This window comes from Epinephelus fuscoguttatus, linkage group LG8 (genome assembly GCF_011397635.1).
Source record: "Epinephelus fuscoguttatus linkage group LG8, E.fuscoguttatus.final_Chr_v1".
Classification (NCBI taxonomy): Eukaryota; Metazoa; Chordata; class Actinopteri; order Perciformes; family Serranidae; genus Epinephelus; species Epinephelus fuscoguttatus.
Genome location: NC_064759.1, coordinates 22,611,666 through 22,635,404, shown reverse-complemented (window position 1 = coordinate 22,635,404; position 23,739 = coordinate 22,611,666). Strand labels below are relative to the sequence as shown.

The following is a 23,739-nucleotide window of genomic DNA, read 5'->3' as shown; positions in this document are numbered from 1 at the left end:
GTAAACTATGGCGTGATAGAGGATTTTTACCCCTTCTTACTTTTCATATAGAGAAAATATTCATGAAAATAATGATCAGGCATTTGAAAAATTTACATTATTTTACTAGAAATATAAACAATTACAACAAAATATCAATGGTTACAGAATGTTCTGTGGCATATTCATATGCCATACAAACAATACAAAGCAGGACTCACAGTGGGAATATGAGGACCTGACAGAAAACATTACTCCCTGCAGCGATAAAAGAAGCTGTCTCTCTGAGCACAACACAGATGTGACAATACAGTCCCAGAGGTCATCCCTCTGTAGTCTCCTGTTTTTAATCAGTCACATCTCAGATTCAGTCTGAGTCTCCCTCCTCCACTCCCACTGCTCCCACCACTCCTGCCAACTCCTCCTCGCTGCCTCGAAGACGATCTCCTGGACACATAAACACTCAAGGTTAAGGTCTTATTCAGGTTGAGTGCACCATAGACACCCTGTAACCAAGCATCCCTGTTGTCAACCAACAGAGAGCACACTCTGCTGCTAATAATCAGAGTTTATAAACCTAAACATTTAAAATGTAGCTGTAATGCTCTCTTAGTTTGCACAGAAAGCTAAAACCAAATTGAAAATAGCTGACGTGTCAGTTTTTAACGGCATGTAAACAAAAACATATTAACTAGGTTATTGTGAGTACACCTTAGCACCCAACATGGCTACCTGTACTCTCAATGTCACACATGAAATTGAGGGGAAAACCTTCACATTTGACTGCTCTGTGTTCTCCACAAGAGCTCGTGCCTATTTTTAGAATGTGGATCACACATCAGTGGAGGAATCGCACCATTCATGTTATCAGATGGCTTCAAGCCTCTCTGGAGTCTGGAAACCACAAAGCAATTAGCCTGATAATTCACGCCTAGCTCAGACGTGCTTGTCACTGTTATGTCAGGAAAATTCTGTGATAAATCGCAAGAATGTGAAATGGGAAATACTAACGGATGAGCTCAGCGATGGCCCTCTGTGTTCTCCTCTCCAACTTCTCCAGTTTCTTTGCCACATCACGTTTCAGATCCCTTCATTCAGAATCACAACAGAAAAAGACAATGTCAGTAACAAGTTATCTTTAATTGTACCAAGATTTTGTGTGCCATACAGGTTGGAAAATTATTTCTACAAGGTCCTACCAGTCTGGTTTTCTTGGGGCAAGGTTGGCCAAATCCTGAAGAGAGAAACAGCTGAATGTGGCACCTGCAACAACTACTCTGCTTCTTCAAGAAAAGGAAATCACAGACAGAAAGGAGCACTCACCACTTCTTCAATGATGGGTTCTGGATTAGCAGCTTCTAACTGGTCTTTTACTTTATCCTCCACTGCAAACAAAAAATATTTATCATTAGTCATACACAGTGCTGCGAGTAATTCCACTACTTTTTTCAGTAACTAGACATGTAACGCTTGCTTTATCAAATAAATAATGCAATTGCAATTATTGAAATTTAAATGTCTTGATCAGAGCAGACAAACGCAGCATATTCCCCAGATTTTTCCCCGGTTATGATCAAACCTCTCCTGTAGTGTAGCACAGCTCGGGTGAACAGTGTTCAGTCCCTTCGTTTTGTGTCTAGTGTGTTTGAGAGACAGACACTTAAAAGAACCACAAAAGTTACTTTCCCTTGTAACTAATTACTTATGCTGTAATCGGTAAAGTAATTCAATTAAGTAACTTGTACAACACTGGTCATAAATGATATGTGATATAGCAGCAGGAATCTGTGATACTCAAGGGGTGCTGTGCTGTAGCTAATCTATGTAGCTATGATCTTCATAGATGCAATGTAAATACTGTGTCATATTAACAGCACTCAAAAGCAAAGTAATGTCACAGCCATGTGAGTTATTGTTTTTCAGAGCTTGTTTATGATGGAACAGTTCTTACCTGATGCAGGTTTGGCTTTGGGCACCTGCCTCTCCTTCAGCTCTTCATCCTCTGGAGTATAATTCCTCAGCTTCAGCTCTCTGAGGACAGAAATCACGATTCATTATCAGTCAGCAATGTTCTCTCACTCTTTTTGAGGGTGGGTGACTGGGTAGGACATTCTGGCACAGGACTAAACCAGTTTGAATCCTATTTAACAGACAGGAACTATGTTGTGTCTATAGATAATTATACATCTGAGCTGACAAAAATTCCTCTAGGGTCCATATTGGGGCCCCTTCTGTTTAACATCTACATGCTTGCATTGGCTCAGATTATGGAAAACAACAAAATATGTTGCCATAATTACGCAAACAACACACAAATTGACATTACTGGGGGACTACGGTCAAATACAAGCTCTGACTGAGTGCACTGAACAAATCAAATCAACGACTGGATGTGCCACAATTTTCTTCAATTAAACCAAGATAAAACTGGGGTCATTGTTTTTGGAGCCAATGAGGAACAAATAAAAGTCAGTGCTCAGCTTCAGCCAGCGATTTTAAAACCTAAGACCAAGTCAGAGATCTGAGTGTAGTCATGGATTCAGACCTGAATTTAAATAGCCACATTAAAACATTTACAAAGTCCGCCTACTATCACCTTAAGACTGCATCAAGAATAAAAGGACTTGTGTCTCAGCCGGATTTGGCAAAACTTCAGAACGCTGCTGCTTGAGTTCTAAGAAAGACCAAGAAACTAAATCACTTCACTCCAGTTCTGAGGTCTTTACAATGGCCTCCTGTCTGTCAGAGAATCAATTTCAGGATACAACTGATGGTTTATAAAGTACTGTATGGTTTAGTGCCCAATACATTTCTGACCTTCTGCTACAGTACGAACCATCCAGACCTCTCAGGCCTTGTGGGACAGGTCTGCTTTGTGTCACCGGAGTCAAGACTAAACATGGTGAGCAGCGTTTAGTTTTTTGCACCACATATCTGGAACAAACTCCCAGAAAACTGCAGGTCTGCTGTAACTCAAGGCTGAAGACTTCTCTATTTGCTGCTGCTTTTTATTCAGTCAAATATTTATTTATTTCTTATGCTGCACTGAAGCATTTATTTTTGTATTTTATACCTGTCTTAGTATTTTTTTAACTTGAATTTATTTTCTATTCTCCATCTCTTTAAGTTTTCATTTGCACTTAAATGCCCTCTTAAACAGTGTTTCTTCTGCACTACTCTTCGATGCTTTTGATGTATTACGTACAGCACTCTGAATTGCCTTGTTGCTGAAATGTGCTTCATAAATAAACTTGCCTTGCCTTTTTCCCCACACTCTTGTGACCGTCCAGGAGGTGGCAGTGTAGCCAAATTTATTCCACCAGAGATCACAGAGCACAAAAGACCATCTGCAAACCCTACACAGCTGCACATCTAATGTCTAGGGGAGGTCGGGTATAATGTCCCTCTTTATTCCTATGAACACGTCTGATTACCATGTTCCACCTGCTCCTGGGCACAGACTTGTGGAGAGGAGCAAACAGCTGAGGAATGCTTTCCGTGATGTTGAATTACGCAGTCTTTCATCACATCTCTACACAGAGGAATTCTTGGCAAGCTTAGCTGACGTCTCTGCAGATTACACATAAAGTCCAGAGGCAGAGGTAAACTATTGTCTGACCACAAGAGTTATCAGCTGCCATGAGCTTAACATGGATTTGTGATGAGGCTTGAGAGGGTACACCCTTGATACATTCATCACACCCCTGTTGCCAACAGACAGACCGAAGCCTTGTATGGGTATGGGCAGGAATGCTAGTCATGTTCTGCCTTTGGCTGACTGAGGGCCAGTCTTAGTTCACACATCTTTCTCTATGCCTCCTGAGTCTCTCCTGAAGAGGAATATTTCATTCTATCTATCTAATCCTTGAACTGAATTCTCCTGCCACTCATATTGCAATTGCAGTGAAGCACATAATAAAATGTGAGGGTTTTTTTTAACACTTACTTACATTTATTTGAAGTGAAACAAAAACCCCTGAGAAATAAATATGGCAGGAACTAAAACACTAACTCTGATAAAACGAAAGAAACAAACAGAAGGAAACTACATCAGTGGCTGTTGAAAAGGCCTAAAAAATGAATTCAAAGATGACAAAGTCCAGATGCCCTGACAGCAAGCCACAAGTCACTTTTTTTTTAGCTAGGATCTTGGAGTATCCAGAGGGCGTCTGTCCAGCACTAACTACAGGCTATCATTTATCAGCCTTCACAGATCATTTTGTGATTAAATAAAAATAGAAATTTAAAAAAGGTCAATAAATTGAAAAAAAGTTCTTCTACCAGAAAGCATGAATGAACTCAGCACAATCTAGCAATTAATTACTATTGAATAATTGCGATTGGGCTACATTATGCAGTGTAGTGTGGGGAAGTGGACGTTTTGGTGTAAGGTAACAGAGAGTCACCAAAATCAAGTTTCAGCCTCTGAGAGCCATGACTAGCATCAAGCATAGACTGATGGAAAAAAAATTATGGAAAAGGCTACTGTGACATCACCCATTGGTTTGTGGCCTCCTGTTCTGAAGCCTTGAGTTTGGCATTTTGGCCATTGCTCTCTCTGACATTTGGAGTTAGAGTTGACCATATTTGAATGACTGAGCAGAGCTGGGAAGGAATGAGCCTTTATAAAATTTAAACTAGTGAGTTACATAAAAATGTACCTCCTATACAGTTGTTATGAAGGGGGAAATTAGCTTTTGAGACCTAAACCGTTTCATGTACCCAGCTGTAAACATGTTTGTTTCTTCGGCAGTTTAGAAGGAAAAGGAACTCTGGGGAGGAAATTGTGTTGCAAAATTCATGACAATGAGTTCATTAGATTTTAACATTTCATGTAGAAATTGTGGCATGAAAGGGAAAGCCAAGGGGTCACCATAACATTAAGATACATCATATGAGATCTGTGAAGACATTTATTTATTACATATATTTTTAGATTTCCCTTACCTAATGACAACTATCAGTATCTAAACTGAATTTCACACTGTACGGCAGGTACATGTCAATATATTTTGCTATAAATTAAAGTACAGATGGGAAGACAGAGACTGAAAAATGTTTCATCACTAGCAAGACCAAAAAAACCCAACTTAATGTACTGTACAGAGTGTACATGTACACTTTTATGCCTTCAAAGTCAGAGTCTGACATCACTCCTTTTTCCTTAAATGTCTCTTAGTTTAATGCATCCAACCCTTTAAAGTGTGTTTACACATTTCCACTTCAAGCACACTGTGGCATCAAAGAGAGCCAGTGATAAATTCAGAGCACTGACCCAAGTGTGGCTCTCTCAAAATGTTTAGAGTGAACTGTGGCTGAGGACGGGGTGCAGCAGTGTTCACATTGTGTTTACACAGATATCAAGCTACCTGCCATTCACTGGAGCAAAAATAGCTCCATACATCAATCAGCCACAGAGATCGTTACAGTTAACAAATAGTTGTATCAAATTTTTAAAGGCTTTTGAACTTCCTTAAATTGTATTTGCCATTTTAAAGAATTTAAAATCTAATTACCTATCTGCCTTAAAAGAAAAGAAGCAGCCCTGACAACACCTAACAAGATGTAACAGGAAAAACTGCATTGTACATTTGGTGCCTTTTGTGAAATAGTTTAGAGGAATGTATCATAACCCACATGGAGCTTTAAAACTGTCTGCCTAAGTTCCACTTTTTTTCAGAGATCATTCATTTGAGTAGCAATAACTTAAGGACAAACATGTTGATTGTCGTGTTCTGTCATGCCTGGGTTTTGCAATTCGATCTCCCATGAAATTTTAATACCAATTACAAGATACATTACACCCACACCCTGCTATGAATGCATGTCTTGACTTAGCAAAGCACAGATTAAAAAAAGTACTTTTCTATCCACTGACTAAGTGTCTAAATTAAGCATTTAAACTCTGCAGCTATTTTCATTCTCATGAGAGAGATCTGTCCTGCTGGACTGGAGGAAATACAGCGGCACTCCCTCACTACAGTCATTAAATATAAACAATGGAAAAAAGGTCCTGTAGGACAGGAAAGATGGCTGCTCCTTCCTACCGACTAACACACAAAGTTGAGTAAGCTGCAGGATATTTGAGCAGCTAATAGCACGAGGCTGTGATCCAGCCCAGTGTAAACACTGCATCTCATGACCTGCACTGAGACATGCACTGTGTTACAAGGAGATGGTGTTCAGATAAAGGGCAGATAAATGCTCTGATGTTGTACTTCCATATCAGTATTAGTTCCGTTTGCGCAGTTCAAATAACCTCAGCTGAGGGGGCAAGCAAAAGTGAGGAAGAGTTGAAGAAATCATGACATGCTTTTATGAAAAATATGATTGAATAACAAAAACAAACAAACAGCAGCCATTCTTGTGTGTGGTGTATGATGCACCACCAACCTGTGCCTTTCTTCAGTAGTCTCCTCTAATGAAGCTTTTTTGCTCTCTGGCTCCCCATCTTCCTGCTCTCGCCCCTGTCAAAACATCATTGTACGATCAATAACACGATTAAACTAACCACACATAAACAATGGGGAGACAGATGATGACATAGGCTTGCAGAAATGCAAATAAATAAATAAATAAATACATAGAGACCCCAAGTGAAAAATGTAACAAAGGACATCAAACCCCTCCCATCTTGCATTTTCCTGAAGAGGCTTCCTGTCCACCTGCGAGAACAATTCGGGGGACTGACTCATTCTTGAAGTGCAGTACAAAAGAAAAACAACCCCCAGCTTCAGGAATGTCAACAGCCGTTTATCAAACATTGCTAGTCGAGCCAGTATGCCTCTGTTCAACGCCAGCTTAGTGAAACACATTCTGGTCTAACTGCCAAAACGGTGGCTTGCACATTAAACAGGCTTTCCTGTTTCATTTCCAGAACAGAAAGATTTTCATAGCAGAGCAGAATAACTGTGTAATGTTTAAATGTTTGAACACAGACAGCAGAGACCCTAGTAATGAGAAACAACTGAAACTCTGGTGCAACAACGTGCTCTCAGTCCAGTGTGGTAAATGGGTCAAGAACAATGGTGTGTGTTGATTTAAAAGTTTGATAGTACAGTTATTGCAAGCAAAATTAGCTCAGCATACGTCATCTGATAAGATAAAATTCCGAAACACCTCTTAAACATACCTTCAGTGCGGTGTGTGGTAGTTCCTGCACAGATGTGCTGTTATTTTGCAGTGTTGCTATTTTTGGCTGCTACTTTTAAAACAGTTTTTACACTGTTTTTCCATCTGAACCTTTCATGCAAAAGCATGATCTCTGAGGTTCCTACTTCACTGCACACTGGGTTGTGTGGCAAAAATCTGGTAATACAATACTTTTCACAATACAGAGGTACAATTCAATATATTGCTATACTGTAAGCAAGGTCATATATAGCAAGATATATTCTAATTTTAGGAGCTAGCAGTGTGCACTTTGAGACTGTGCCTATATGTGTTACGCCTGTGTGCTTTTTGTTTATGCTATATGTTATTACACTGGAGCGGAAGAGTCAACTGACTGAAGATAGATCACAACACAAAATGAACCACTCCAAAAAATCTTTGCATGTATACTATTAATTCAAAATTGCTAATGTTTTTTTAAAGCCAATACTGTATCACAAAACATAATATTATGATACTCAGGTGTATCATTTTTTCTTACACCCCTACTGGACACACTGTCCAGTTTACAACTGTGTGGCACAGGAAGGCCTTCCCCCTGTGTTCATTGATGGTTTAATCAAGATGTATTTTTACTTCAATCCTCACCCCATTAATAAATCAGTGTTTTGATAAAAGTAAATGACTGTAACAAATGTTGACTGCAATGATGATGAACATTTTCCCTCTTTGGAAGAGCTGGACACAAGTAGATAAAAATCAGATCTGGTTCACTCACACTGTGGCACTGGTGACATGACTGTAATCAGGCTGGAGTGCATCACTGAGTGAAATTATTTATTCTTCCTGCATAGCTAGTATTGTTTTCAGCTTCAGAAATATTGTAGATGGATAAGAACTTGACAAACAACTCACAATAGTTGGGCCTGTGTAGAAAACAGTTGAAAACAGCCTTTATTTTACTGCAATATGTTTGTAAAAGAAGATGTGGTGCTTCTTTTAGTGTCCTAGACACTGCCTGTTGACTTTATTGATTATTATTATTAATAATAATAATAATAATAATTCTCCAATTTCCTCATCTGAGAAATGTCTCTGTGTTCCATTGTATTCAAAGACCTTTCGACCAGTGACATCCCTATTTATAAATATAGCTGCTGCTTCAGTTCTGGTTTTACTAGTCTGTGGAGATGTATTGTATTTGATATGTGGATATAAAAAGCCATCAGGTGCCTTGATGAGAAGTGTGTCTGAAGATGTGACTTCTGTTTGGTAGGTACTTTACAAAAGCCCTATAGAGGTAAAGGTGTCAACAAAGGCTCCTGCCAGGTTTTAGGAGCAAGTTAAACAACGCGTTGTCTACTTCATGTAAAACGTAAACTACAATAACTGTGATGTTTGTTTGGAGGTAAATTATGTTGTTACTGTCTCTGAAGTCCAAACAAGTTAGCTTCGCAAATTAGCTGCACTGGCACACCAGATAAACTACACCTAAAAACACGCTGTAAAAATTAAAAATTAAATATAATATAAACCTGAATTAAATGTCTACACCAGCATCCTCTCACAGCACAACAACAAGCCCACGAACCAAACTCATTCATCAAGCACATGAATGTGCTAATGATAGCTACAAGCTAACTCGGCTAACGGTACCTCACCGACAAAATAAGGCGTTTTCTACGGATTAAGTTGCATTTAACAGACGTAGGACACCACAAGACAAGTCACTTACGTGAATCTTTTTATCTCTTAGTGCTTTTAACCTCTCTTTTCTCTTCAGGGCCTCCTCCTGTAGAGAGCCAACATTTCGCTCCATGTTTGTTTCTACACGTCGCTCGATGCTCTCTGAAATCCATTAATCGTCCTGGCTGAGGATGTGAAGACGATCGTCGAGCACATCGATCGCAGTGGCCATGTGATATTGTTGTGTTTTGTGGACACATTTCTTCAACATCATTAGTTAGGGTGATTAAATTTGAAGCGTACATATTTAAATATCAAAGTCCTACTTATAATAATAGATTGTTCACATTTTAAACAGCTTATATCGGGATGTTGAATGTATTGGCACATGGAGTAGACTACTTAAAATGATTTAACTTCCAGTAGCTTATAGGCCACATTTGAATAGTATTTAAACATACTTAGTCTATTATTGACTATTATCAGACCTATACATTAAGCATAATACATATAACACTGGTACACTGTCCCGCCTGTTGATGGTCAGGTCCTGGTTAGGAATGTAGGCCATTGCTATGGTAATACAGCTGCCTCGAGCTTCACTGTGTCCATCCTCCTAATGGCCAAGTGTGTGACAACACAAACCTGCTTGTGTTAAGGGTGCTAACAAGGTTTAAGGTCATGAAACTAATAAATCAATAAATTATCTGTTTCTAACACGTGTTAGTGGTCCATCGAGAGTAATATAACTCCTGTTATAGAAATAGGCCCACAGAGGCTATAGTCTAGCAGACAGGAAAAAGTTGTCTATAATGTAAACTTTCCACTCAGTGCAACAGACACACCATTTGTCTAGTCTGCCTACCCTGTCTGTCTAAAGAAAAGTACATTTAGTTAGTTTTAGCAACTGACACTTGGTGTTTTGCATATTCAAAATATTCTTAACATATGAAAGACATATAGGATATACTCATAAAATATGATGCTTTGTTAGGCTTCAAAATCACCCAACTGCATGCAGCAGCTGGGCCAATAAACCTGACTCCTCTTACAAGAAGTGTCTGTTTTATGATAGAATTTATTTACATTTTTAAGCAACTGCCTCTTAACACGTTTTGCACATTTAAAACATGCAAAACACACTAAAAATAAAGGATATACTGGTAAAATATGATGCTTGTTATAGTCTCAGAGAGAAATCACCAGGCTGTATGCAATAGTTGGGCCAACAAACTTGACTCCTCTTACAAGAAGTGTCTGTTTTATGACAGAATTTATTTAAAACATATACAACTGTCTATACTCAGTATACAGTGTGTCTTATCATATTGTAATATCCACTGAGTACAATAGATACACCACCTGTTCTACAAGGAAAGGTGCATTTTTCCAGTACTAGCACAATTTTTAGGCAACTGACACTTAACAAGGCGTTTTACTTACTTACTTACATACTAAACATATTAAAAATATATGGGCATACTTGTAAAATATGATGCTTTGTTATGTGTACAGTGAAATTACTTTAGTGTTTGCAATAGCTGGGCCCATAAACCTGACTCCTTTTACAGGAAGTGTCTGTTTTACGAAAGAACTTATTTAAAACAAATACAACTGTTTATACTCAGTATGCAGTATGTAGTAAAACAGACACACCAATTGTCGAGAGAACTGGTGTATAGTGTTACTATATATTTTAGGCAACTGACACTTAAGGTGTTTTACATACATGCTAAACATAGGCTATATATTTTTTTAATTATAGGATATACTTGTAAAATATGATGCTAAAAAGTTTCAGTTTTATGATAAATTTATTCAAAACCAAAAGTACTGTTTACACACAGTATGTGTCTTATCATATCTTTTATCATTATTATTATTTTTCTGTTATCAGACCATGAAGGTTGACAGTATAGTGCAAGGCCACCAGGACCACTTAGAATAACAATATTTCTTTTAAATGTCTAGTCCGTCTTTTTAGAGAAAAGTCCAGTGTTAGTTTTAACAAGTTAGCTTATACAAGGTGTTTAAAACATGCTAAACATATAAAAATAATAGGATAAACTCATAAAATATGATGCTTTGTTAGGCTTAGAGACAAATCACCCAACTGTGTGCAATAGTTGGGCCAGTAAACCTGAAAAAAAAAACATCTTTCAGGGAGGGAGGAAAACTTGAAACTTTGACAATTGTGTGCATTTAATTCCAGACTTTTACTGAAGTAATAGTTTGAATATATCACTATATTTTACTTGTTGATCGCCTGTATCAATGTCCCTCAGTGATTACACGACTGTTGACTGACAGTCTTCAACAGAAATATGATAACATTAAGTGCAATAACCTTTAATTACAGTCCACTAATGCACCAGGACTATTAGTAACAGTCCTGTTGTTAGAGTCTGAAGTTCAGTTGTGTGTTTGTGTGCCTTCATGTTATCAGTACTGAATGTGACTTGTTGTGCAAAGTCACAGCTTCATCCTCAGTCTACAGGATTTGCACAGCATGTATAATACTACAATGTATACTTGCACATACAGTAGCTATGTGGTCATATAAGCTGCCATTTCCTGCCCAAATGCTGCAACATTTTCTTTTGTCGTTTCTTTGCTTTTCTTTTTTGATGATTACCCAATAGAAAAATGTTTGTCCATGCAAGTAGCTACACTTCAACTTTCCTTTGTCAGTTATTAGTCCTGGAGGAGGCTGCTGCTGTGTTTATGTGTGTGTGTCTTTAAGAATATCAGCCTACCTGTGAGCATATGATCCACAGTCAACTCTTTACTGTATGTGCTGCCTTAATAGTCAGACTCTAGTTGGCAATGTGCTCATCACACATACACACACCAGACAGTCCACCTCTGCCGACTGAATCCACATGGGCAGTCATTTCTCGGGGTTGATCGGATGGCATCTGTCGCTTCCGTGGGAACTCTCTCCAATAGGAATCATACAGCAACAAGCTCGCTCTAGACGCGGACATGGGTGTTCCTCCTGACATGCATTTCCACGCATTTTTGTTCCTGCTTTTATAATATCGACAGCGACAACACCGCGGCCACACTCACACCGTCATGTTTTGCCTTTTCGTGCCACTCTGATAAACTTTACGTGTCGACGCGGAGAGCACTTCTGCGTGGATTATTGCGCCCGGTGGATTTGCAGGAATGGTTCACAGGAGCGTGCCGCGTATTCCTGCCTTTGGGAAACAACTTGAAACAGCCCTGGCTTTGACCATGCTCACCAGTTTCATGATTTATTGAGAAATAAAGGGAGATATGAGCAACCATAAGGGCGGCGGGATGGCATCGAAGGAAAGGCTGTACGAGCTGTGGATGTTATATTACACAAAGGTGAGTGCAAGTGCGGAAGACCTGACGGTGACACCTGTTGCAGCAGGTCCTCAGCCTTGAAGTTTATAACCCGATAAACACACGATCAGAGTGTGTGTGATCGATGGTGCAGCCTTCATGTGTGTGTTTCTGTCGTTTGCTGTGCGCGGTTACATGAGGAAGTCGTTTATTTTTGCCTGTTCGTAGAGCAGCTGTTTATTTGGACCGAGCGGCGCAGGCTGCCCTGTGTGTGCACACAAGTAGTATATGTCTGATCATATCACCGTGACACTGAGCCGTTTGAGTTATTGGAAGCAGTAAATAATAATAATGATATTTGAAGCAGGTTAACACACTTGCTGAAGTGTGTTTGATCTTGTACCTGCGATGCAGGTGTCACCGAGGCTACTTCCTGTTCCTGTTTCTCCATGTCTCTCTTCCTCTATCAAACATTTAAACCATAAATGGGGATAAATATTGTTGATAGACTGTTTTATTGTCAAGGGAGATGTTACCTTAGTATTGTTATGATGTGGGACATGTGTTTTTGACTTGGTGCCAGCAGCATAATGCCTTAATGCTGGGCCATATGGAGAAAATCAAATATCACTATGGTTTTGACCAAATACATTGATATTGATATTGCAGGGTTGTCTATTTTTGCTTCCACTCAACAATGAGATTTTTGATTAATAACCATCAGTAATGTGGATGTAAAGAATAAGTGGGTAAATGCACATAAGAGAACAGCTACAACAGTCTAGTATGTTCAGAAAATTACATCACTTTACTAAAATGCAGCTTTTAAAAGCAGGAAAGGACAAAATCTAAGGCTATCTGGTCTCATATCACAGTATTAATATAATATTAATATATTGCCCAGCCCTGTAATACCCATTACTCTATAGCTCAAAATTAAATAAGAAACAACATTAGTGTGAGAGCTAATTTGGCAGTATCCTTAACTGAGTGGTATTCTGGTCTCAAATGTTGCCCCCTGTGGGTGTGACTGCAGCTCATTCCTTTGGCTGTTCATTAAGGCGCAACATCTCTGTAATAACGACGAAAACAGATTAATAGAGAAACGATATTGCGCGTGCTTTCATGTCATGTCTCCTCTTGAAGTCGAAAGAAAAACATTTTGGCTGTGAATAAATTACATATTACTATTTAATGTGTTTGCAATCTGCCTCTGTGCCTGAGGACAGAGAAAACAAGATGAGACTTCTTTCCAAGGTTGCATGCACTGTATGTTCACTGTGGGGCATGAAGGCTGCTCTCTCATTATCACTGTGGATCTAAAGGGCAGGTTTCTTGACAGGGATAAAGTCTAGTCATAGAAGAGGACATTTCGCTTTACATATAACCAGTGCGTGCTGTTTTAATTTAGGGGGTAGGCTTAATTCCAGTCTAGGAAACCAGCCAAATGCTTTAAACAGGGTTGGAGTAGATGCTGGAGTAGCTGCAAAAATAGTCATACACCTCCTGCAGCATTTACTATCAAAGTGGTCATTGTGGTCACTAGTTTGGGCATATCCCAAGAGGAAGTGTGTTTCTAATCCGCCCTAGTACGTCTCCTCTGAGCTGCTGCTTCACGTGCAACAGCAGATCCACTGAACTTTTCTGGTTATGCCAGTCTTTAACAAACATAAGCTGTGGTCCCTGCCCCAAAAAATCCATTGCTAGAGGGAGTCATAGGTGTGTGTGTGTGTGTGTGTGTGTGTGTGTGTGTGTGTGTGTGTGTGTGTGCACTTGAATCTGACTGTGACAGCTGTCTAGCATCTCTATGTGCAAGACCACTTCCTTATTAAGGTGCCTTTTGGCTCACAGTTCCTTCTCATCAGTTGCCCTCAAGTCTAAAAGAGCAAAGTTTATTATAGTCTCTCTATTTCTTTCTCTTACCACCAAAGAATGACACATAGATTTCCAACCGCTCTCGTAGATTGCGCATGTTTCAATGACCTGCCCTTATCGACAAGCTGTGATGAATGACTTAAGTGAGCCCAGTATGAACGCCACCACTTTATGTGACTCAGAGGAACACAATAGGCTGCAGAAAGGCAGCAGAACCACTTCAGTGAACAATCACCCGCCTCTCCTATAGAAGACAACATGATGTTTTTGTTGTCTGCCTGTTAGTCAAGTTGGCACAGACAGTACAGGTTTATTAACTGGACACATCCTTGTCTCCGACTCACTCTTATGATTGGTCACACATCAAGGAAACTATTGCAATGTCTATTGCAAATGAGTCGAACTGGTCAAGAGATCTGAGCTCTGTTAAAATAGGCTTTTTGTTATTGTTGCAAACAAGCCTTTACTTACAGTTGCAATATAGAGATGCTCTGTTTGAGTCACAACAAACACATCCAGGCAGCTGTCTTTACACCCTGAAACAGATCTGATTTTAAGTCTCTAAATATTTCAGCCTTGCGTGTCTCTGTTGATGAAAGGTTGTCCTCACCCGTATTCATATTTTTGTTTCAGACGTTTTTCAAGGTTTATTTCTGCACTCAAAGGCGTCTGTGTGCAAGAGAAATCCTGACAGCATCAGTGCATGTTTGCTCAAGTTTTCACTGAACTTGTGTTAGATTATGGGAGTTTAAAGTCTACCATAAAGCTGAGATGAATTCTAATTTTTGATTACAGCATGTTTCAGTACATGCAGTATCTCAGCTATCGTTCTGTATTTGCAATAAGAAAGCAAAACGTGCTCAGGCTTGTCGGTGATAAAGGAGCTCTGCTTCCTCCGATTGTGCAAGAAATTACACACCCTTTGCAAGATTTTTCAATCAACTGAGGCTCAGGCCTGAAAAGCCATTGTGATATAGAAGTACTAAAGTGACTAAAATGAGCATTTTCTGTACAAATAACCAAACAAACAGGCAACTAACAGATGATTATTTGCTTTGTTTGAGACCACAGTGTATGGATACATTATATCACCATAGACAATCATTTGTGTCATCACACAGATCTATAAACAATGTAAATACACAATGTTTCATCATTAAATGCTTCTTGGTTATCCGATATTTGTGGTTTTAAATGCGGTGACAGCATGTTAGGCAAAACAATGCTCGGTGCAATTCAAGGCTCTCATACAAAGAGCAGAACGTGCTCTTCTCTTTCATCTGTGAGAGTTAAAAACCACCTTACTGGCACCATTTCAGAGCTCCATATCTCATATCTGAGAATGCTTCTCAGATCATGCCTGACAGGTACAGACATACAGGGAAGAGTGTGATCTAATCGCAGAGGGCTAACTTAACTTGTCAGACCGTGTCTGAAGACAACCAGGAGGTATTGTTTTTGGAGGTGCGCCGGTATTTTCCCTAAGTCATAACACAGTTATACTGTTAGACTGTACTCTAACAACAGTTTAATCAGTTTTGTTTTATTAAACGCTGCTAGTAGGGCTGCCACGAATGCTTATTTTTTTCACCTGGTTACTCTGAGGACGAATTTAACCATAATTAATACATAATTTAGTTTAAAACTGTGACCAATTTAATGATAAATGTTGGTTGTAGGTCACCAGAGTGCAAAGTTATGTTTTTATCTTGTCTGCCTTGTCCCAAGACTGCTTAAATACCCAACTGTATTCAATTTACAGTTATACAAAACTGAAAGAACCAATGAAACTCTCATATTTGAGATGCAGGAACCAGCAAATATTTGAACTAGATAAATGAGAAACAATAGATTGTTAAAGGAGCAGTGCGTAGGATTTAGCGGCATCTAGCAGTTGGGACTGCAGATTGCCATCAACTGAACATCTCCTGTTTACCAAGCGCCAACTCTCAGTTAGGATTCCCCGAGAGTTCATTGCTCAGGAGGTTTTTACCATGAGCCAAATCATCCAGAGAGGTCTGTTCCTCTCTAAAACAAACTGACCAGGTGATTAAAACAGGTAAAAACACTGAATAAAGCAGTTTCACATGCAAATCAGTGTTTTTCTGTTGCTATTCAGCTCGTTGAGGAGGGGCTGCCAACTACAGTGGCCAACAAGAAAGCATGAAAATGCAAAAACAGAAATGGCCCTCTCTAGAGCCATAGAGTGTTTGGTGTGTCCGTTTTGGGCTACTGTAGAAACATGGTGGTGCAACATGGCGGACTCTGTGGACAAGGACCCACACCCTATGTAGATATAAGTGGCTCATTGTAAGGTAACAAAAACACAATACTTAATTTCAGGTGATAATACACTAAAGAAAACACACTTATTATATTTAATTCGTGCCAATATATATTTCCCTGAAATCTACACACTAGACCTTTAAAATAGTAATTGATTAATAGTCTGTTCATTATTCAATTGACAGTTCAGTTGCTGATAGTTTGATTAACTGCAGTTCAGTAAAGTCTAATTTTTTGAATAAGCCAGTAGAGGGTGTCGTTTTTGCAAAGGCATCATGCGTCAACATATAACACTCAGGAACTGAGACTATAAATGTTTTTTTACAGAAAACAAAGTAAATATTTTGACGATTAAATAATGGTTAAGCCAAACAATCCTTCGTTAAAGCTTCTCACTCGTGAGAGATGGCTCTTTTCCTTTGTTTTATGTGAAAGTAATTTGATAATTTGACATCAGCTTGGGCTGTTTGGGAGTTTTTACTCAATTTTTAAGTAAACAATTAAGTTAGATACATGTATGTATGTATACTGAGCTCATGTGGTCAACACAGTGTCCACTGCCTTGAGATAAGGTAAATTACAGAGTCTCTATATGTTGTAATTCTGGATGAAAGAGAGGACAGAAGAAGCATCTATCCCAACAGTGTGGATACACTGTGATGTCAGGCTGGCAGAGAAAATAGTGTGTGATTATCTTGTGATCATTAGCTGAAGAGACTGTTAGAGGGACTAATTAAAGCTTGTGGCGGTAGCGTTGGACCACAGTGACGACCCGATTGCCACCCATCCGCACAGCTGTGAAACAACCTCCTCTGCTTGCTCTTGAAGACAAAACAAGTCACATTTCCTGGCTTTTGTCGCCACGGCGTCAGTCACCCCACTACATATTTGTCTCAGTCACTGATCATGCTATGATTCACGTCAATATGAGAGATGCAACAACAACAGCCACCCCCGCAGCTGGCCATGACCGTCCTATGAGCCCTGCGATTGAATTCCCTCGTGTGCCTCGATCTCCCCTGTTTACCAACAGAAGGGCCAACCAGGAAAATCAAAGTGCTCTTTGCTTTCACTTGCAGGAAGCTGGAGCGAAGCAGAATGCCAAGCAGCAGAGAGCGGCACAGCTGCTTGGCCATGTGCAGAGAAAACGGAGATAAATGACACGGTTTATAGGGGTTGGTACCTCATGGTTGGTTTGTGACATCTGTTCTATCGGCGTCTTTATCGAACTAATCTTTGAGCTAAATGCTCCGGGCGATGTTGAGGGAAAAAAGTTGAAAGCAAAGGATGTGTATTTCTTATTTCTTCTCATCTGAGGTGTTGATCAGTAATCATTTTGTAAGGGATGATTTTTAGGTCACGGATGTGGATATAAAACAGACCACTACCAGGTGTCTGAGGCGGTTTCGCTCCAGATAAACTTAATGTGTTTCCTCTGGTTTTATTTTATTAGCAAACGAGCTTCCACTTCCTTTGTGTGATCTCAATTTTTTATTATATGCTAAAAATCTAGCTGTTGCAGTTACACCCTGCAGCTCGAGGGGACTAAACAACACGCCAAAGCATCTGTACTCAACAGGGGATAGAAAAAAAATGACACTTACTTTCCCATAAAACTAGAAAGCACAGCTTACTTGCTACATTTACTCATCCTCAGTGTAAAAATGAAGGCTGTCGTCAGAGTTATAAACTCATTAATTCCAGATCGCGTCGCTCAATCAGCCCCTATTATTGTGTGTCCTTGCACATTGTGAGTTCCAGTAGACAGATTTAGAATTGATGACGAATCCTGTGCAGGGTATCATCAACACTAATAAGTAGGTGTCCTGAGTAATGTAAGTGATGATTCAGCCATTCAGGTGCAAAATCTTTTATTGGAAAGTAAAACAAAGCAGAAGGGGTGTCACAAATATGTCTCAGCATCCTTGCCTCTCCTACTCAAGTCTCCAATACCTGATTGTCCAGATGTTGGAGGTATGAAACAATAGGTTGTTCGGTCAGGTTTCCTGTTTTCACTGAGTACATGCAGAGATTTTAGACAGTATGATTGACGTCATTTCATTATTATTTTTTTCAATAGCTTGCCAGTCAGATTTTGTACATAAAGCAAGCAGCAATCTCCAGGACTGAAAAATGAAGCCAACATGGAAATGCCAAAAACTGCAGTTATTTGAATGGCCACTTGAGGCTGAAGCCACTCAATACCCATAGAATCCCATGTTAAATTACCAAACTTTACAGCAGAATTAAACATGTTTAAAGCTTGGTACAAAAATGGTTTGCCCTTCACGACAACTGTACTGGGGTGAATTTTTATATGACTCACCCGTTTAGCTTTTATTATGGCTTTAAGTTACACATAATTAAGGGTGAGCCGCTTTGAGTGACAGGCTGTCTGCAGATAGTGCCCTGGGCTTCTTAGTCAGATCCAGCCTTTGCCCCTGCACAGTGCCAAAATGGCTCCAAAAACAAGATGGAAAATGGCTGAAATGCTGAACTCATGGCTTCAAAACCATAGACTAAAAATAATGGATGTAGCTACCATGACATCAGCCATTGGTTTGTGGATGCTTGTTTGCAAGCCTCGAGTTCGGCATTTCAGCTGTTGCCATCTTGTTATTTTTTGGAGCCAGAAGTAATACGAGTTCTATAGTGATTGACTGGCTTCTGGAGCCAGCCTCCAGTGGCTGTTCAAAGAACTGCTATTTTGGCACTCCTGTTTTGGCTTCATTTTTCAGCTGCCGCTTGTTCAAAACAGGAGTCCACAAACCAATGGGTGATGTCACGATAGCTACATCCATTACTTTTGCAGTCTATGATGTAAAGGTTACAGTGGCACGATAACGGCATATGAACTAAGCTAAATAATATAAAATAAAAGACGCTAAATACAGTATTCTCTATATTATGACTCATTCATTGCTTCAGCTTGTCACCTTTTAATTGTTTGTAAGAAAGTATCAATACATTTGAGTACCGGGAAATTATGTTTTGTGATACCATATAAATTTTTAATTGTTTATGTTTTGTTTTTTTTTCTTAATTTGTTTACCCAAAGTATCCTATAAGCACTTTTATGCTGATTTAGGTAAATGTTAATTCCTTGGCTCAGATTGGACAATAAATAGTAAAGCTAAAACTTTTTTAATGCATATGGCAGTGTGTTCTTTGCACTATAGTTTTCCTAAAATTAGATCTAAAAAATTGCAATTTATTACCTTGCATACAGTGTACAGTATATCGCAATATACTGAATCGTAACCCCTGTTTTGTGATACATATCGTATCATTAAGTTCTTGCTAATAGACAGCCCTACGTTTTAGTCTATTGACACACTCGCAGTCAGTGACACGTTTCAAGTGAGAAGCTGAATTTCAGTGTTTCTCCTGCAGCACCTTTTTATTGTGTTAAAAAGGCACAAACACAGTTTCAGTGCCTCATTGTTACTGTGGGAAGTTTTTTAAAGGCCTCTGTCATATCTGCTCACAGCTATAGCAGTAGAAGCAAAAGAGGAAGGGGTTTGACGAGGAGGCAGAGTATGAGGGAAATAAGCTTCGGTTAAAGTGACATGTCATTTCCTGGTTGCTCGCTTGACGTGTGGAAGACCAGAGAGGAGCAAGTCAGACGCTGGTGCTGGTTGTGGAGCGGTGTGTGCAGCTTCTGAGCTGCTGTCTGGAGACTACACTGAGGGCTCATCTTGAGACTGGGTTCGCAAGAACCTGGCACCCTGCTCAGCCACATACAATGAGAGATGGACTGGCAAATAAGTCAATGCCAGTTGGTAATGTACATTTCACATTAATGCGTGTTCAGAAGAAATGTGGTTGTTTTCAGAGTTAAATGCATTAGATTTCCATTTCTCTAGAGGAAGTGTGACAATTAGCTACGCAGTAAACATTGAGCTACAGTGGCAGCATGTATGTTGGAGCTCTGTGCTTGAAGTTTTTGTCACGGTGCAGCTTGTGAAGTAAACTACATGATCTGCAGCACACTGCTAATTTTTGACCTGTTTGCCTGTTGGAAAGGGGAAGTACCTGATTTATCGTTATACCATGTGCTGTTTGCTGTACTTTATGTTATTTGTGTACAATGAGTCAGTCTGAAACACTCATGTCTTCCCATGTCTTCTGCAGAAGCAGCCTCAAACATCAGCATGAATAGCTTTGTGCACGCTCAGCTAATCAAAATGTTCAGGATGTTCAATCACACAGTGCATTTCTAGACAAGCGGCATTTCCAGATGTACTGTGTATTTGTTATTTGATTTTGAAACACAGGAAGACCCTGAATAGGGTCTTAATTGACAGGCCTTTTTAATGACTGTGTGGATTTTGTAAAATTTTTGAAAAAGATCAAAATAATTCAGTTTATTTCTGTGGTGAACCTGTGACATTTGTATTATTTGGTCTATATGAGACTGAAGTGAAGAGAGTGGCAGGATATGTTGCACTGCAGAGGCTGATTAAAGCTGTGATAACGGTTGTTTGTATGTAAACATCCTCGCACAGTTGAAACAATCTTAAATGCTACTATAAGGATGCAGGAATGTCTAGTTCAATGCATACGTGCACGCAATGAGAAGTTGTTTTTCCATGTTGGCTGCTCTACACTGAGTTCCCCGAATGTTTTGAAGTTATGACAATAAGGGACATAAAAGAAAGGAACATTTAGTTTCTTTTCACCTCCGTGTTTTGAAAAGGGAAAGAATTGGCTCATGTGTTCCTCTCTGTGAGTTACATCTCTTTGCAACATCCTGTTACAAAAACAGGTCATAAGGTTTTAGTCAGTGCTATGTTTTCAGCCACAATTCGTCACAGTTAAACGCTCAACCGTTTTAGAGTAGCAGCACAGCAAGTGAGCACAAGCAAAGAATATATTTCATTGATGTTTCTTGTGTAACCGTACACATTTTTCACATACACTATTATTTACTAATGCTGCATGCTGCATATGCCTGGAGGCGTGGAGGCCACTTTCTTGCCTCATGTGTTCTTTCCTCCCTCCTGTAGAAAGATGTGGGCTATCTGCAGCAGTGGCTGGAGGCGTTCGTGGCGTCCTTTGAGAGGCTCATCGATGTGCAGTCACTGGAGCCTCGGAGGTGAGTAGCAACAGTTATTTCCACACTACATATCCAGAAGCTCCCACCGGTTTCTATCCCCCAAAGCAGGATGAACTCTGACCTCCGATGTTTATATTAAGTGTAAACGCAGGCCCTGTTACGATGCCCTCTGCCTCTCTGCCTCTCTGCTACTGCCTCCCATCCTTCCTCTTCCCACATCTCTTCATATCCTCCTCTCTCATCTCCCAGGCTGGAGGAATGCAGCTCCGAGGTGCCCTTGCTCCCCAGGGAGGTCCTGGTGTTCCTCAGCACCCAGCTATGGCAGAGTGCAGTGCACCTCTCCGATGCCGCCGAGCCCAACGGCACCACCCCTCACCCCCTGCTCCTCATCAAGTTCTTCATCATTGTCTGCAGGTGAGGCCCCAGCCTGCTGTGTGTATGCTTCATCTTCATGATCGTAAACATGCAACACATGCTGCTTTGATAATAAGCAATCTCCAGTCGCAGGTCGTTTATCATTTCTTCCCTAAGATGTTGTATTACTTGTAGTGATAGAAATTAGGCTGTTTGACATATTTGTAGGGATAAAGTAATATCAGGCAGTTAATAGATATTAAATACTGTTTTTTCAGTAAATAAAAATGTACCTGAGTTGATGTTATGTACAAAATGATATGATTTTGTCTTATGATTTCTTGTTTTCCTTTATTATATATCAAGTCTGTACCAATAACACAAGAGGCAATAAAGGGAACCTGCTTAGTTACAGCTTTTCAGCTTTTCCAGATATTGCAACGCAGATTGTGCAAAGCGGCTGCAACTTAGCTTCAGGAAGTTGTCCCTTACATTCTGTGCATTCATTTTTTTCCCTTACCTAAGATGGCCATATTGGGTAAGCATTAGGCGTATTTTCTCAGCACTCAGTTGCACAACTTTCTCTTTACTTCTAGGAATATGGAGAACATCGACCCAGACAAGACCCCTGGTTTTGTTTTTGAAACCATCAAGCTTTTGAATTTCTGTTTGGACCAGGTAAGACCACTATAAACTGTAGCTCAAACAGGAGACAGATTTCAGTGATTTATGATGGTGCTTGGCTCCACTGCATGCTCGGTACATCATGCATGCAAAGATTATTTAGTGCCCTTGTAACCTGTGCAGAAATATACAGTAGAGAGACAGTGATTATACAGAATGTATTCTCTTTACGGTATGTAACATCCTCACGCAGAAGTAGAACTATTTTAGTCTTCAAAAAGAGACGTGGGCGTGTAGCTGACCTTCTATTCAATGAAAAGGAATGTGTTGTATTTGTCACGTGTTAAAAGACAGACAGGTGTATCTGTGCTGAAGGTGAGTTACAAATGAATGTGTGTCCAAACTTTTTTTGTTTTACAGCTTAAGAAGGGACAAGGGAAGCAGTCGTCTCTGCAGATGGTTGTGCAGTATGGACTGCTGCTTTGTGAAAGTCTGTTTGACCCTTATCAGACGTGGAGGAGACGCCTAGCAGGGTGAGAGTGTGCTGCTTTACTCTGTGTGAATGTGTGGGAGGTGGAATTTAGTCACACAAAGATCCAAAAACATATGCATTAAATATCTTGCCCAACCTTTTGTGATGTGTAACACCCTGTCTTGTTGCCTCTAAGCCTTAAAGTCAAGCCTCATTAGTGCCAGTAGTCTTAGCAGCAGTCCCTTACTGACTTGGTGTGATGTGAGTCAGTGCGGTGACTCGAGGCTTTGTTTGTTGCAGGGAGGAGGTGAGCTTGCTGGAGAGGAACAAGTATAAGTTCTCCCCGCTGGCCTTGCCAGAGGAGCTGCCTGCTCTCTTCCATGGTGAGACACTCCCTTTCGTCTGCTCTACCACTCTGATCTCTTTCAGACCTCACATACCACAAGAATCAAACTGTTCCCACCACTGCGTAAACACAGCTTAGATCTGTCATCTTTGACATGAAAAATCATGACCTTTCGTTTTCTCCAAATCTCCTAGTAAATCATTCCTTCCTTATAGTGGAAAATAACTGGTCAGTCCAGAGAGTCAGAGTGTTCGGTTTTGGCTAAAAACTTTAATTATTCAGCTTCTAATTATCAGGTTTCAATCACAAGAGTCCGAGCACTTCTAATTATAGAAGCCCATTTGATCAGCAAGCACTGATCTATAAGCCTTGTGGGAAATCTCGGCCTGGGTAAATTTCCGTATGTCCAAATTTTAGGAGGATTATACCGTAATAGCTACTTTAATTTGAAATGTTAAGAGCTAATTGTGTAATACCTAGCCAATTAGCATGGCTTTGGCTTTTCTTTTTCACGTAACCCTGATGACAGAGGTGGCATTGCAGGGGAAGTTTTTGTTGAGCCATTGTACCTTATGTACCCTCTTATTATTACAAACAAAAATGAATACTTAATTTCATGATATTTTGACA

At 39.8% G+C, this 23,739-nt stretch overlaps 2 protein-coding genes across 5 annotated transcripts in view; one reads left to right on the top strand and one right to left on the bottom strand.

Moving 5' to 3' along the window:
• Positions 1 to 82: 82 nt before the first annotated feature.
• Positions 83 to 8,966, bottom strand: ccdc12 (coiled-coil domain containing 12). Its single transcript, XM_049584384.1, has 7 exons — positions 8,828 to 8,966; positions 6,373 to 6,446; positions 1,931 to 2,010; positions 1,303 to 1,364; positions 1,179 to 1,213; positions 991 to 1,067; positions 83 to 426 (listed from the first exon to the last, which is right to left on the bottom strand). The coding sequence occupies exons 1-7, from the start codon at positions 8,909 to 8,911 to the stop codon at positions 347 to 349; spliced, it is 492 nt and encodes a 163-aa protein (XP_049440341.1). The 5' UTR covers positions 8,912 to 8,966; the 3' UTR covers positions 83 to 346.
• Positions 8,967 to 11,556: 2,590 nt separating this feature from the next.
• Positions 11,557 to 23,739, top strand: part of nbeal2 (neurobeachin-like 2) — a 46,477-nt gene continuing 34,294 nt past the window's right edge. For 3 of the 4 annotated variants that reach the window (XM_049584436.1, XM_049584434.1, XM_049584433.1), the window contains exons 1-6: positions 11,557 to 12,135; positions 21,264 to 21,352; positions 21,563 to 21,727; positions 22,264 to 22,345; positions 22,712 to 22,824; positions 23,064 to 23,146. In XM_049584436.1, the coding sequence (XP_049440393.1) occupies positions 12,061 to 12,135; positions 21,264 to 21,352; positions 21,563 to 21,727; positions 22,264 to 22,345; positions 22,712 to 22,824; positions 23,064 to 23,146 (607 nt within the window). In that variant the 5' untranslated portion in view covers positions 11,557 to 12,060. Of the gene's footprint in view, positions 12,136 to 19,860; positions 20,037 to 21,263; positions 21,353 to 21,562; positions 21,728 to 22,263; positions 22,346 to 22,711; positions 22,825 to 23,063; positions 23,147 to 23,739 lie in introns of those variants that run through there. The other variant, XM_049584435.1, reaches the window with a different exon arrangement.

What these genes read in the sequence shown, in the direction of transcription:
- ccdc12 (XM_049584384.1), bottom strand. Translation starts at nt 8,911, where the DNA reads ATGGAGCGAAATGTTGGCTCTCTACAGGAGGAGGCCCTGAAGAGAAAA. An exon ending in ACTACTGAAGAAAGGCACAG is followed by an intron (nt 2,011 to 6,372) that starts GTTGGTGGTGCA and finishes TTCTGTCCTCAG; the next exon opens with AGAGCTGAAGCTGAGGAATT. An exon ending in CAAAGCCAAACCTGCATCAG is followed by an intron (nt 1,365 to 1,930) that starts GTAAGAACTGTT and finishes TTTTGTTTGCAG; the next exon opens with TGGAGGATAAAGTAAAAGAC.